Source organism: Chanodichthys erythropterus, chromosome 11 (genome assembly GCF_024489055.1).
Source record: "Chanodichthys erythropterus isolate Z2021 chromosome 11, ASM2448905v1, whole genome shotgun sequence".
Classification (NCBI taxonomy): Eukaryota; Metazoa; Chordata; class Actinopteri; order Cypriniformes; family Xenocyprididae; genus Chanodichthys; species Chanodichthys erythropterus.
In genome coordinates this window covers 50213398-50228649 of record NC_090231.1, presented here as the reverse complement: position 1 = coordinate 50228649, position 15252 = coordinate 50213398, and the positions used below count along the sequence as shown (strand labels likewise).

The 15252-nt window shown below is 37.4% G+C and overlaps 1 protein-coding gene across 6 annotated transcripts in view; it reads right to left on the bottom strand.

Moving 5' to 3' along the window:
- Positions 1–15252, bottom strand: part of sipa1 (signal-induced proliferation-associated 1) — a 64504-nt gene that overhangs the window by 14410 nt on the left and 34842 nt on the right. For all 6 annotated transcript variants that reach the window (XR_010896377.1, XR_010896378.1, XM_067399969.1 and 3 more), the window contains exons 8-12: positions 14619–15222; positions 12479–12753; positions 10773–11147; positions 9647–9776; positions 4854–4977 (exon numbers count right to left, since the gene is read on the bottom strand). Coding sequence is in view for 4 of the 6 variants with exons in the window: in XM_067399969.1 (XP_067256070.1) it covers positions 4854–4977; positions 9647–9776; positions 10773–11147; positions 12479–12753; positions 14619–15222 (1508 nt within the window). In the remaining 2 variants the exon portion in view is untranslated. The remainder of the gene's footprint in view (positions 1–4853; positions 4978–9646; positions 9777–10772; positions 11148–12478; positions 12754–14618; positions 15223–15252) is intronic.

Below are 15252 nucleotides of genomic sequence, written 5' to 3'. Positions count from 1 at the left end.
TGATTTAAAATGTCCTTTAAAGTAAAACCTTTTTGACATTATTACAATGTGCACTTTGTAAGTGTACTTCAAGAAACAGTCATGAAAATGCAACTAGTTTTTAAATATACTTTTAAGATTTGAAAAGCAGTGCACATTCAGTACAATTAAGCACACTTGTTTTTCACAAGATTGAACAAGCATTATTCACAAGCTGAAATACATTTTTAAATTTAATATTATTATAATAACGTCTAACTTCTGCCCTGAATTTGGGAGTTTATATGTGTTATAATGTGCCTTACTTCAAAGCTGATAACGGCAACATGATGATGTTGCTCTTTCATTTGTTAACTCCAATTTTCAATATCAAAAATAGTACAAGCAAGTCATTAGTAGAGGATGATTACATGAAGTTGATGTTTGGTAAGGCAGTCATTTCCCTATTTTGATCTCTTGGTTCCTTTTCATTTTAGGTATTATTTCCTTTTGACTGCTGTTTTGAAGGTACAGTAAAAAAAATACTTTTCTGGAGAAAAGTTCATCCTGCAATAAGCCACCAAAAACTGTTTCCACTCTAATACTATAAATGAAACTTTTAACACACATATATATAATGTTATATTCACATGTGTGTTAAAAGTGAAAGGTGGTTCCTACTGATATTTTGGAGATTTGTTTAAAGGCGCCCTAGAATCAAAAATTGAATTTATCTTGGCATAGTTGAATAACAAGAGTTCAGTACATGGAAAAGACATTGAGTTTCAAAGCCCATTGCTTCCTCCTTCTTATATAAATCTCATTTGTTTAAAAGACTTCTGGAAAACACGCAGATCTCAACATAATAACGACTGTTACGTAACAGTCGGGATCATTAATATGTATGACCCCAATATTAGCATAATGCCAGCCCATGTTCAAGGCATTAGACAAGGAAAGGCAGTATTAACATCTGGATCTGTGCACAGATAAGGTAAGCCAGCAAGAACAACAGCGAAAAATGGCAGATGGAGCAATAATAACTGACATGATCCATGATATCATGATATTTTTAGTGATATTTGTAAATTGTCTTTCTAAATATTTCGTTAGCATATTGCTAATGTACTGTTAAATGTGGTTAAAGTTACAATCGCTTTTTACTGTATTCACGGAGAAAAGAGCCGTCGCTATTTTCATTTTTAAACACTTGCAGTATGTATAATGCATAAACACAACTTCATTCTTTATAAATCTCTCCAACAGTGTAGAATTAGCCATTAGCCACAGAGCATAGCCTCAAACTCATACAGAATCAAACATAAACATCAAAATAAATACTTTACTCACATAATTTGAAGCATGCATACAGCATGCATGACGAACATCTTGTAAAGATCCATTTGAGGGTTATATTAGCTGTGTGAACTTTGTAAATGCACTGTAATATAGTCGAGAGCTCGTGTGACAGGGAGCACGTGATTTAAAGGGGCAACGCTGCCAAAATCAGTGTATAGTTAATGATGCCCCAAAAAAGGCAGTTAAAAAAATTAATTAAAAAAAATCTATGGGGTATTTTGAGCTGAAACTTCAAAGACACATTCAGGGGACACCTTAGACTTGTATTACATCTTGTGAAAAAGCATTCTTGGGCACCTTTAAAAAGACCTGAGTAAAGAGAATAACACATGCACACCCATATGCATTTTTAAAAGAGAGCTTGGAGAGATGTAACCACTCAACTAACAAGGGGCAGCAGCGAACAGATGGCCCAGAGACAGTGTCTTGATTTAAGGCCGTATAATACCTCTTATCCCAACCAGCCCTAGCCTGGCCCCCATCTGTCCAAAGCTTTACACTCATTTTAAAATGTCAATGCCATTCATGCCTTGATTCGTATCTTTTAAAGCTTGCCGAATTTGCTTATGGATGGGAGAATGGGATAGATCAGCTTAATTTTTAAAAAGGCAGCGTTTACAGGAGAAAGGCTTATGCAGGAGTAAAGGAAAATGAAACCTCCCTGAGGAAGAGGAGGCATTGAGCCACCTGGTAGCCAAGACAAAAGAACAAAAAAGGTGGCTGAGCTGATGTACAGAGCAAAACCCTAACAGTTGAAACCACTTAATATTGCAATATAGTTAAATTCATTATATATTATAAATTTTTCAGCTTATTGTCACATATATATATTCCCATCAGATGGAATCTTCTGTCTCATGCAGGTGGCATAGTTTATCACCCCCGACCAGTATGGAAAATGTGGGTTTGGCTCATGAGGGGGATCAAAGGTTTTTTTTGCAGGGATATCCCCCCTCCACTTTGAAGGTGTACGTGGTGGCCATAGCTGCTTACCACACACCTTTGGGTGGTGAGTCATTGGGGAGAAACCCACTGGTGTCATTTCCTACGTGGTGCTATGAGGCTGAGGCCTGCAAGCCATGCAAGGGTTCCGGCCTGGGATTTGACTGTGGAGCTAGAAGGTCTGTCCAAGGCACCCTTCGACCCTACTGACTCTGTTGCGGAGAAATATCTGACTCCAAAGACTATGTTCCTACTGGCCATCACATCTCTTAAGAGAGCAGGAGATCTTCGGGCTCTATTGGTTTCCCCTTCATGCTTAGAATTAGCTTCTAGTATGGTTAACCCTCATGTTATGTTGCAAGGTCAATTTGACCCATTTCGATTTTTGAGTTGTCAGAAATAAACCAGTTAACCTATGTTTTTTTTTCTTGACATTTTATGACTTTTTCTCATTTAGGGTCATGAACATGCACGCAAACTTTCGACATGTGTTTTGACACGTACACACAATTTCTATTATGTTTGTGGGTCAATTTGACCAACATATTTTAATGTTTTAAGGCAACGGTACAGACCCAAAATAATAACATTTCTTGGTTCTATTTTGATATTTTAGTTTATTTCACTACCCTATGAAACTAAAAAGGAAATTTCCCACTTATTTCAATATGGAAAAATATTTTGTCAGCCACAGATGGTAAAATGAGCTATCATTTATTTTTCAAGCTATCTGAAATACTTTTTAATCTATGTTGTTTTTCTTGAAATTTTGTAACGTTTTCCTCATTTACTTTTTCCTCAAAAACATACATAAAGAACCAGAGCGTGTATAGTTTGGCACCCACAAATGGAGAATACATCGCTATTTATCTATTGCTTTGTCATTTCTTTTCAAAAAACAGTCACCAAATATGAAAACTAGTCTGAAACCTTTCAAATGATATACAGTTTGTCAGGATTACTTTAGATTTAGACTAAGATATTATTCCTATACATGTGTAATCGCAAACATCCCACAGGTGTGGGTGGGGAAGGGGCAGTCTTAAAAATAGTGGTTAAAATTTTTTTATAAATCTAAAATTCAGAAATGTATTCTTTGTAATGTGTGTAATGTGTACCTTATTGTATGGTTTTTTTTTTTTTCATAGTGTGATTTTTTTGTGGAATTGTACTGAATCCAATCAGGGTCAATTGACTCACTTCAACAAGGTCATACCCGGAAATTGAACAGTGCATGAGGGTTAAAGCCTTTTTGCACCCTAGACTGGGTTACATGCCTAAGGTTTCAACCAATGTTGCACAATCTATAGTCTTGCAAGCCTTTTGTCCTTCTCCATTCCAGACATCAGACCACAAGAAGCTGAATTTGTTATGTCCACATGTCTGTTTTGGGTCACCAATGAAAGGTTCACCAGCGACCAAGCAGACTATGAGCAAGTGGATAGTCAAGGCTATTTCCCTTGCTTAAGAGGCATGCCGTCAGACTTTACCTATGGCTGTCAGAGCACACACTACGAAGAGCATGGCGGCTTCAAAAGCCTTATTGTCAGGGGTATCCCTTCATGAAGTATGTGATGAGGTGGGCTGGTCCTCTCTGCACACATTTGTAAGGTATTACAACCTAAATTTGGACTCCACTCCGGGGTCTTTTTAACTTAGATTTGTGCTCGGCATGATTCACACTAAGTCAGGCACTTGCCAGTATGGTGTAGTGGGTATAAACATACCCATATAAGCAACCACATTGAGTTACCTCGAAAGGGAACGTTTAATATTACGATAACCATGCAACCATGTAACCATGGTTGCCTGAGGAGAGAACGATACGCTGCATCACACTGCCATACTTGATTGACTTGCTTAGGCCATTCAGAAGCTAACATTGTTTGGTCCAGGTGTGCTTTATAGAGCTTCCTGGTCATGACTTCACACGAAATGGGCTGACATCCCGCCATGCCACTGGACTGATTTCACACGTGCTTCAAGACACATTCATGCATAGGTGTTCCCATAGCATCTATGTCAGATGTAGCGTCTCGTTCCCTTCTCAGGGAACCATGGTTACAGTCATAACCAGAGACATTTTTCTTTGTAATAAAGAGTATGATGTGTAGTGTTTTAAAATCTGTTTAGATTTGTACACATTCCAGCCTTTACGGAGTTAAAAAAGGCACCGTTTACACTAGTGCATTTTTTGTTTATACAGTCATCAAGGATACACAGAGCGAATGTGGGCAGCCACGGCATCGTTTTCAAAAGTCTCTGTTTTGGTTCGTTTATACTGAAACTCCACCCCGGCATTTTCAAAGTAAAACGGGATCTGCAACGTCTTTGAAAGTCTCTGTTTTCGAGGTTCAAAAACGCCAGCATAGTGTTAGCAACACATGTAACCGTAGCAAAACGAATGCGTTTTAAAACGAAAACGCACTAGTATAAACGGGGCCTCAGTTATATATATCTAAAGATCGCATCTGCACTTGTGGAAACTGCACTTATAGATAAAAGCTTTAACTTATAACATTAACTACAAAATTAATACATTAAATAATACATTTACCGCATAATGTTTTGTGGTATCAATAAGAAACACTTACTCTTAGTGATGGAGTTATGGAGGCTCAGAGCTCTGGAGTTTCTTTCTGCACTTTCCATGCAGGCAGTTCTCATGGTCACATCACTGACCGATGGCCGCTCCTCAGTCTCCAGATCAGGTCCAAACTAGACAGAGAGGAAGAATCAAACAGTCAAGTAGGAAAGGGCAGTATAACGACCATTACTGTAATGATATTATGGTAATTGTATATAATAACATATTTACATTTGCTTGAAATAACCTTCAAAATTATATGTTGTGATAAGTGTGTAGTAATGATGCATCATTTTAAATGAAATATACTAATTAAATTTTACAAATTAAAGGTTTCTCTTTTATTCATTCATTTATTTGATGGATGCAAACCAAATGTAAAGATAATTCATATGATTATAAATAACTAAATAAATAATCAAATAATAAAACAAATATTTAATGTATTTCAATTGCATTTTAAAGACCAAAAAGTTAAGATAATACATAATTATTAATCAGTTTTGTATAATTAAAAACATTCGATATTTCAGTATAATTACATTATAAACTGAAGTATACACCAATCAGGCATAACATTGTGACCAACTTCTTAATATTGTGTTGGTTCCCCTTTTGCTGCCAAAACAGCCCTGACCCGTCGAGGCTTGGATACCACTAGACCCCTGAAGGTGTGCTGTGGTATCTGGCATCAAGATGTTAGCAGCAGATCCTTTAAGTCCTGTAAGTTGTGAGGTAGGGCCTCCATGGATCGGACTTGTTTGTTCAGCACATCCCACAGAAGCTCAATTGGATTAAGATCCGGGGAATTTGGAGGCCAAGTCAACATCTCAAATTCATTGTTGTGCTCCTCAAACCAATTCCTGAACCATGTTTGCTTTGTGGCAGGGTGCATTATCCTGCTGAAAGATGCCACAGCCACCAGGGAATACCGTTTCCATGAAAGGAACTTGTGATGCACTGTGTATTCTGACACCTTTCTATCAGAACCAGCGTTAACTTCTTGAGCAATTTGAGCTGCAGTAGCTTGTCTGTTGGATCGGACCACATGGGCCAGCCTTCACTCCCCACATGCATCAATGAGCCTTGGCCGCCCTTGACCCTGTCGCTGGTTCACTACTGTTCCTTCCATGGAACACTTTTGATAGATACTGGCCACTGCAGACCGGGAGCAATCCTTGTCAATCCTTATGTTTGCCCATTTTTTCTGCTTCTAACACATCAACTTTGAGGACAAAATGTTCACTTGCTGCCTAATATATACCACCCACTAACAGGTGCCGTGATGAAGAGATAATCAGTGTTATTCACGTCACCTGTCAGAGTTGTGCCAGATCGGTGTAAAATATATCAGAGAATGTCTACTGCTTGAAACATTTTTTATCATTGTATGAAAGTGAATAGGAAAGAGATTATACTGTAAGACAAAACATTTCTGTAAATAATTATTTCTCAGTGTACTCATACTCACTAATTAAGACAAGAGAAAATGTAGAGAATAGAGAGAGTGAGAGAGAAAGTGACTTTATGAGGGGAAGAAGGGAAAACATGAAGTGGGAGGAACAGTGAACATACAGGAAGGAAAGAGAGAGCGAGTGGGAGAGGAATCCGAGAGGTTAAAAACCCTTCTAAAAACACTACAATCACTTTCCAAATACAGAGCTACATAAGCTGATCCATCAGTTGCCCTCTGTGTGGGATGCAGGATCCTGCATACACATCAGCAGCAGATCATGCCATGCTTCAGGTGATGAAACCTATTGTGCTATTCTGAGACTTGTTTTTAAGTACTTTTAAGAGAGTTGTTAATACTGTTTCTAAGTAAGCCTCATAGAGGTGAATGATTCACATACTTTCTTGATGTGTCGATTACAAATCCATCTTGAAACATGGATTTTTTTAAATGGTGCACATTTTGCAAAATGAATTGTGATAAGTTAAAGTATTAATCAATATTTCTAAAATATATAAACATTAAATTCAGGGTTCCCACGGTCATGGAAAAACTGAAAATAATAGGGAATTTTAAAAATGGTTTATTTCCAGACCAAGAAAACTCATGAAAATAAATAAAATATTTTTAAATATGGATTTTTTTTAGGCGTGTTCAGCTCAAAAAGATTGAACTGTTTGTTATATTCCAAGTAGCTTGAATCTACATGTATCTTATGTGTTTACTTTCAAGCTGCTTGGTGCAATAAACATCATTTACGTACATAATCCTTTGAGTGCACTTAAAAAAAAATACAAACCCGTTTCCATAAAAGTTGGGACACTGTATAAATTGTGAATAAAAAAGGAATGCAATAATTTACAAATCTCATAAACTTACATTTTATTCACAATAGAATATAGATAACATATCAAATGTTGAAAGTGAGACATTTTGAAATGTCATGCCAAATACTGGCTCATTTTGGATTTCATAAGAGCTACACATTCCAAAAAAGTTGGGACCGGTAGCAATAAGAGGCCGGAAAAGTTAAATGTACATATAAAGAACAGCTGGAGGACCAATCTGCAACTTATTAGGTCAACTGGCAACATGATTAGGTATAAAAAGAGCATCTCAGAGTGGCAGTGTCTCTCAGAAGTCAAGATGGGCAGAGGATCACCAATTCCCCCAATGCTGTGGTGAAAATGGAACAATATCAGAAAGGAGTTTCTCAGAGAAAAATTGCAAAAAGTTTGAAGTTATCATCATCTACAGTGCATAATATCATCCAAAGATTCAGAGAATCTGGAACAATCTCTGTGCGTAAGGGTCAAGGCCGGAAAACCATAATGGATGCCGTGATCTTCAGGCCCTTAGACGGCACAGCATCACATTTCAGAAAACATTGTCGGTGAACACAATCCACCGTGCCATTCGCTGTTGCCGGCTAAAACTCTATAGGTCAAAAAAGAAGCCATATATAATCATGATCCAGAAGCACAGGCGTTTTCTCTGGGCCAAGGCTCATTTTAAAATGGACTGTGGCAAAGTGGAAAACTGTTCTGTGGTCAGAAGAATCAAAATTTGAAGTTCTCTTTGGAAAACTGGGACGCCATGACATCCGGACTAAAGAGGACAAGGAGAACCCAAGGTGTTATCAGCGCTCAGTTCAGAAGCCTGCATCTCTGATGGTATGGGGTTGCATGAGTGTGTGTGGCATGGGCAGCTTACACATCTGGAAAGGCACCATCAATGCTGAAAGGTATATCCAAGTTCTAGAACAACATATGCTCCCATCCAGATGTCGTCTCTTTCAGGAAAGACCTTGCATTTTCCAACATGACAATGCCAGACCACATACTGCATCAATTACAACATCATGACTGCGTAGAAGGATCCGGGTACTGAAATGGCCACTAGCAACTAGAAGCCTGTATTAGACAAGAATGGGACAACATTCCTATTCCTAAACTTGAGCAACTTGTCTCCTCATTCCCCAGACGTTTGCAGACTGTTATAAAAAGAAGAGGGGATGCCACACAGTGGTAAACATGGCCTTGTCCCAACTTTTTTGAGATATGTTGATGCCATGAAATTAAAAATCTACTTATTTTTCCCTTAAAATGATACATTTTCTCAGTTTAAACAATTGATATGTCATCTATGTTGTATTCTGAATAAAATATTGAAATTTGAAACTTCCACATCATTCTGTTTTTATTCACAATTTGTACAGTGTCCCAACTTTTTTGGAATCGGGTTTGTACAGAATCAAATCAGATCATATCAAATTAGATCAAATCAAATTGTGAATAGCACTGCATTGTTCTGCATTTGCAAAAATCATTCCAGAATCAAATCTAAATACTAAGAATCATGAATTGAATTGTATTTGACAACTATTAGCTAAGGAAGGACTGAAAGTCAAGAACAGCCCGGGACCTACAGTATAAAACCCCCACCACATGCATTTACACACACCTGCCACCAACAGAATTACAGAGGCTACACAGCAAGATCAAACATCTGATCAGTACCAAAAATAGGAAAGCCGAATTTGAATTTCAAAAACACACAGAGATGTGCCAGTAGAGTTTTAGAAGAGAGTTTTATGGACAGATGAGACAAAAATTAACCTTTATCAAAGTGGGGAAAAAAAAAGAAACTGCAAATGATCCAAGGCATACAAGCTCATCTGGAAAGCATAGGTAGTATCATGTCATGGGCATGATTGTCTGCCTCTGGAACAGGATCACTCATCTTTATTGATGACTTATTCAATGATGGCAGCAGAAGAATGAATTAAGAAGTGTACAAAAGAATCTTGCCTAACAGTGTTCTAGAAAATGCCACCAGACTCACTGGGAAGTGCTTCATATGGCAACAGGACTCTGACCCAAAACACTAGTACTCAATCAAGATTATCATGGTAAAGAAATTTTGTGTCTTAGATTGTCCAAGTCAGTCTCCAGATTTAAATCCTATTTCACCAGCTGAAGAGGAGACTAAAGGCAGAAACTCCCCAAAACAAGCAACCGTTGAAAAAGGCTGTATTAAAGGCCTGAAAAAGCATTTCAAAGTGTGAAACCAAGAGTCTGGTGATGTCACATGCATTTACACATACCTGTCTGCTCACTTATTTAGTTGATGTACATTTTGATAATACAGAGTTATCTGATGGTCAGAAACAAGAAATCAAAGGGCATTATGTTTGTTTGTTCCAATAAAATAATCTGTTTTGGTGAAGGAAAAGGTTGACAACTCCTGGCCCTCTATAAGCGTCATTGTATCTGTGCCTATTGTGATCATACGATCAGTTATTGCTGATCATTCATAATGACAAGAAAAAAGTGTGCATTTCATACCTCTTCCTCTTGCTCCGGAGGCACTTTAGGTTTGACTGCCAGTATGAGGTCAGGGGTCACATCCCTAAGCTCTCCAGGGTTTTCATAGATGTGCCTGTTTCCTTTCAGCCCCACATTATCATACACATGTCTGATAGACATACACGTTCACAGAGAGAGAAATATTAGTTAAAATACATTAAACAAAGAATAGAATAAAAATATTTACATAGAAAATTGACAAAGAGATTTTATGAGGATGGGATATAAGTCTTGCTATTTTACAACATCCAACTACTTCACACTTCACTACTATGAATTACTACTTTTTGAATTAAATAATATTTTTGTTGTCTATTTATGAGTGCTATCCAATTAAAGGGGTCATGCATATTCTTGCTTACATGTTTTACATGTTTTAGTATGTTAGTCAACACATCAAAATAAGTGTACTTCTTTAAAGCATGAGAAAATATTATTAAAACATAATGATTTTAAATGTATATTAAAACTTTACATTTAAATATATATTACACAGTGCACTTTTTAAAAGTGTACTAAAGTGTGTTAAGAAACAGTCATGAAAATGTACACTCTTTAAAGGGATAATTCACCCAAAAAAATGAAAATTCAGTCGTCATTTACTCCCCCTAAAGTTGTTCCAAACCTGTATAAATTTCTTTGTTCTGCTGTACACAAAGACATTAACAGATTAATACATTCTGTTATATATATTAGGACTGCACGATATATCGCATGCGATTGTCACGCGCATTTCGTCAGTAAAGCCGGTTCCCTGATTACCGCTAAATCACCATCACCTGCTTTCAAATGGAGCGGCATTTAATAGACAGAGCCGTAGTTCACTGACAAGCCATGCAATATCGCGTTCATTATCGAAGGCGATTCATCTGCGATATGAACGCGATATTGCGTGTATATGTATATATATATATATATATATATATATATATATATATATATATTAGTTCATGTTAGTTAATGCATTAACTAACAAACAAAACCTTATTGTAAAGTACCTAAAATTAGTTTAATTAAATTATAATGAAAATGAATTCTGGACCCTGATTTGTTAGGAGTAAACAATTAAGTGTAATCAGAAGTAGGCAAAAAGAAATCTGTATACCCTTCAAGGATGTCCTGGTATGGAGGGTGTCCTTCTAATGAGTAGCTTCGTGTGAGAGAGACAGGGGTGATTTCTGGGGTCTGACTCTTCATGCTGTCCTGCAGGGAGGTTGCCCGCAAGAGGGGCAAGCTGGGTGGGGAGAGGAGCGAATCTGTATCCATGGGCTCAGGAAATCCCAACTGCTCTACAAGTAGTTCCTGTTTCGGAGTTTCAATGTCATATATCTTATTTTCATTCTCTTTCTTCTCCTCTTCCTCCCCTTCATCACCATCATCATCGTCATCGTCATCCAGAACCCAGGCCTCACCCGATCGTCCCTCTCCGGATTTGCTTTCTGCATCCTGGATGGCTTTCTGGTATAGTTCAGAGAAACTCCTGAACTCAGACACGAGAACAGGAAAAAAGGGAAAAGAAAGTTTAAAAAAATTTGAGTGAAAACATCAAAGTTTCAGCTTATTTATTTCAGAACAGTTAGTCATGGATGAAAAGATCAATGCTACCATTTTAGTTTTTCTTTTTTGAAGTATGTTATATAATCAGAGACTTACATAAATCATGCTGAGTAAGTCGCTTTATATACGATTTGAAAAAAAAAAAAAAAATACAGTTTTTACCCAAGATCTATTTGTGTGTGTTGGTTTAGATCCATCAATAAGCATTATGAAAATTGAATGATAGTTGGCCAGCTGGTGAAACACTGGCTAAAACATGTTCACAAACAATGAGTACTGTGCTTCATTCAATTGCTCCTTACCCTCCTCTCTATCCATCTGTTTTCCTCCCTAGGGACATAGGCTCTCTCTCTCTCTCTCTCTCTCTCTCTCTCTCTCTCTATATATATATATATATATATATATATATATATATAGACAGAGAGAGAGAGAAGTATATTTAGTGCTGTCAAATGATTAATCACGATTAGTCACATCCAAAATAAGTTTGTTTACATAATATTTGTGTACTGTGTATTTTTATTATGTATATATACGGTATATATAAATACACACACATGCATGTATTTATTTAACAAAAATATATTATATATATAAAATATTTATATTTATATATATAATATAAATTATCTATATTCATGTAAAAATTTTGTATATTTCTTAAATATATACATGTATGTGTGTATTTATATATACATAATAAATATAAACAGTGCACACACATATATTATGTAAACACAAACTTATTTTGAATGCGATTGATCGTGATTAATCATTTGACAGCACTAATCTATATATAATAGATAGAAATTACTATTTACTATATATATATAATTTATATTTATGCATTTGTATTGTTGTGAAAAATCACAGTTTCCACACAAATATGAAGCAGCAACTGTTTTCAACATTGATAATAATAAGAAATGTTTCTTGAACAGCAAATCAGCATATTAGAATGACTTCTGAAAGATCATGTGACATTATTGTAAATTAAAAAATGATATTTTACAATATTACTGTTTTTACTGTATTTGTAATCAAATAAATGCCACTTTGTTGAGCATAAGAGACTTCTTTCAAAACATTAATACCATCCCCAAAATTTTGAACAGTAGTTATATACGCCATACATAGGACTCCATCCTCCACTCCCTGCTTACTATTTTTTACTTGTCAGCCCACTTTTCCCTAAAAATCACTGCAGTGTATGAGTGCTTTACATCATCTCTCCATTTCATCCACATCTATTACCTGCGTGGTTTCCCGTTCTCGTCTGGAGGAATGACGGTGATGTGAATCTTCTGTGCCGTGCGGAGGAGTCGGCTCCTCTCTTCCTGGCTGAGGTGGACCAGGACCTGACCACAGAGACGAACAACACGAGCCCCCAACTGCAACCCACCGCTCTCTGCATATCCAAACCGCTGCAGCTCAGTTACAAAGCCTTCCTCACTCATCAGGAAGCCAGGCTGACCTACTCCATCCCGCAGGGGTGTGATCTCACGCGCCTCACAGCCTCGTGTTACCAGCTACCAGGGGAGTTAGTATAGAAGTGTCATGTTAACATGGCATAGTGCAAAACATAAAAGTCTCAACTAGATTATCAAGAAATAACTTAACAAATAAATGTTCTAATGAACTTTCTATTTGTCAAAGAATCCTGAAAAAATGTATCATGGTTTTCACAAAAAATATGAAGCAGCACAACTGTTTTCAACATTGATAATAATAAGAAATGTTTCAAATCAGCATATTAGAATGATTTCAGCAGGATCATGTGACACTGAAAACTGGAGTAATGATACTGAAAATTCAGCTTTGCATCACAAGAATAAATTGCATCACATTTTAAAATATATTAACATAGAAAGCATTTCTTTTAAATTGTAATAACATTTTACAATATTACTGTTTTATGGTATTTTTGACACCCACAATAACAGTATTCACTTTACAGATATGCTGTACCAAATCAAATCCCTCATTCCATAGTGCTACCAATTCATGGGATTAAAGTGCCTCTATTATACTTATTCAGATTTTACCTTTGGTACAGTATGTAATATAGCTAGTTGTGAAAGTAAAAGGCCTGCAAAATTTTAAAGATCAAAGTGCACAATAAATGGAATTATTGTCTCCCAAAAGAAAGAACCAATTCTGAATGGCCTGAAATGAGTCGTCAGTAATTCCAGTCTTACTTACTGCTCAAACCTACATAGGTTTGAAACAAATCTGCATAATGCGTACCTATGGTCTTTACTGGCTGCCCATGAACAACGTCTACTTTGATTCGCCCTTTTTGAAACATCTCGTGGCATGGATGCACCTAATACAAATGAAACATCTCCATTTGACTAACAGAGCATTCATTTAGTTCGTTTGATAAATAAGAGTCAATCTGGCACTGGAATGTGTTGTTTTTTAAATCATGCTGAGTGTTCGTTGCCGCTGTTATCAGTGGCGGAAGGAAACTGTGCTCTCTTGGCACTTGTGCACTTCACACAGACGAGCGCTTCAATCTATCGCTTAACGCCGTTGCAGAGACTCTCTGTTCGTTCCGGTGAAATCACAAAACAAAAGGCACACAAATGTGTCCATGCTCTTGACATATAATCACTGATGAACATCTTTGGTTTTAATGAAAAAGAAAAAAAAAACTATACGAGGGCTAATTAGAACCCAGAATCTCTCTGACACGCTCAACAAAAGTTCTTCCACCAGACCATTATCATTCAGATGTGAAGAATCTCGGGACTAACAATATATTATGTAACAAAAGATTGTAAGGATGAAACTACAATGATAATCATGATAAATTAAACTTAATGTACAATTGGAACTGATTTCTGGACATTGTAATGTTATTTTTTCTGCAACTGTTATTGTTGGGAATTGATACAGTAAAAACAACGCCATTGTTACTGTTCATATGACTGTGTATCAAGTTCTGAGGAGATGAAATTCGGATATGGTAAAAGATGTTTTGTTTCCGACACACACTGTAAGCGGTAGACCAATCACAACAGAGTGGGCCATCTGACCAATCAGAGCAAAGTAGGCTCCTGGAAAGGAGGGGTTTAGAAAGACCGGATCCTTGATCTAACCATTTCAGACACTTTGAGAAAAGAGGTGATGCTGCAATGAATATTATGAGAAAATAAAAGTGTTTTTTGACTCTGGATGTACGTAAACCTATTGTGGGAGACCTCCAAAACAAAATTAGAACCCTTTAAAATAGCATAATAGGGGCACTTTAAGTGCTGCAGTTTAGTGAATTTACCTCATCAAAGCAGTTTTACTTTCCAGTTGTCTACTGCAATATTGTGCTGTCATGAAGCACAATCTATAGATAAACTATAAGTAATAAAGCTTTGCATCCTGCATTACATCTCACCTCTAGCCTCTGGACAACCTCCTTAATATCCTCAACTTGGCTGTCCAACATTGTCACGGTCACTGCCTCGCCTCTCTCGTAGAAGATATCCAGGCAAAGGCCACCCTGTGCTCCAATCTCGGTCACGGCTTTCCAGCCGATGACATCGCGGCAGCTGCAATTGAACACGACTGTTCTAGTGGATCGCTCTATGAGCACGACTGACTCCGCTGACACGCCAAGCAGGCAGGACAGACTAAGACCGTTGCTCTCACCGCCCTGAATGACGGTGACGGCCCACACTAAAGCGCCTGCGCTATGAAGCTCTGCACCTTTAGCTCCCTTCAACTTCTCTTTGCGCTTCCCGCCCAGTGACAGCAGCGGGAATTTGGTGGAAGAATCAATGGGTGTGGTGGTGACATAGTTTTCCGCCAGGTCTTTCAAGTACTCTTGCCGTGTACGCGTGGCCATAGAGCGAAATTTTTCCGATTTCTCAGCTGCATTCTCTGCATTAATGGCTTTGGCAAGGAGAAAGTCACGGAAGGCAGAGGAACGTGGGAAGCGTGCACCTTTAGGGAAGAGAGGACCAAAGAGAGGGATGTCCTTGGAACGAGTTACTGCAACTCTGGTGGAGATAGAAAGGTGGAGATAAAGA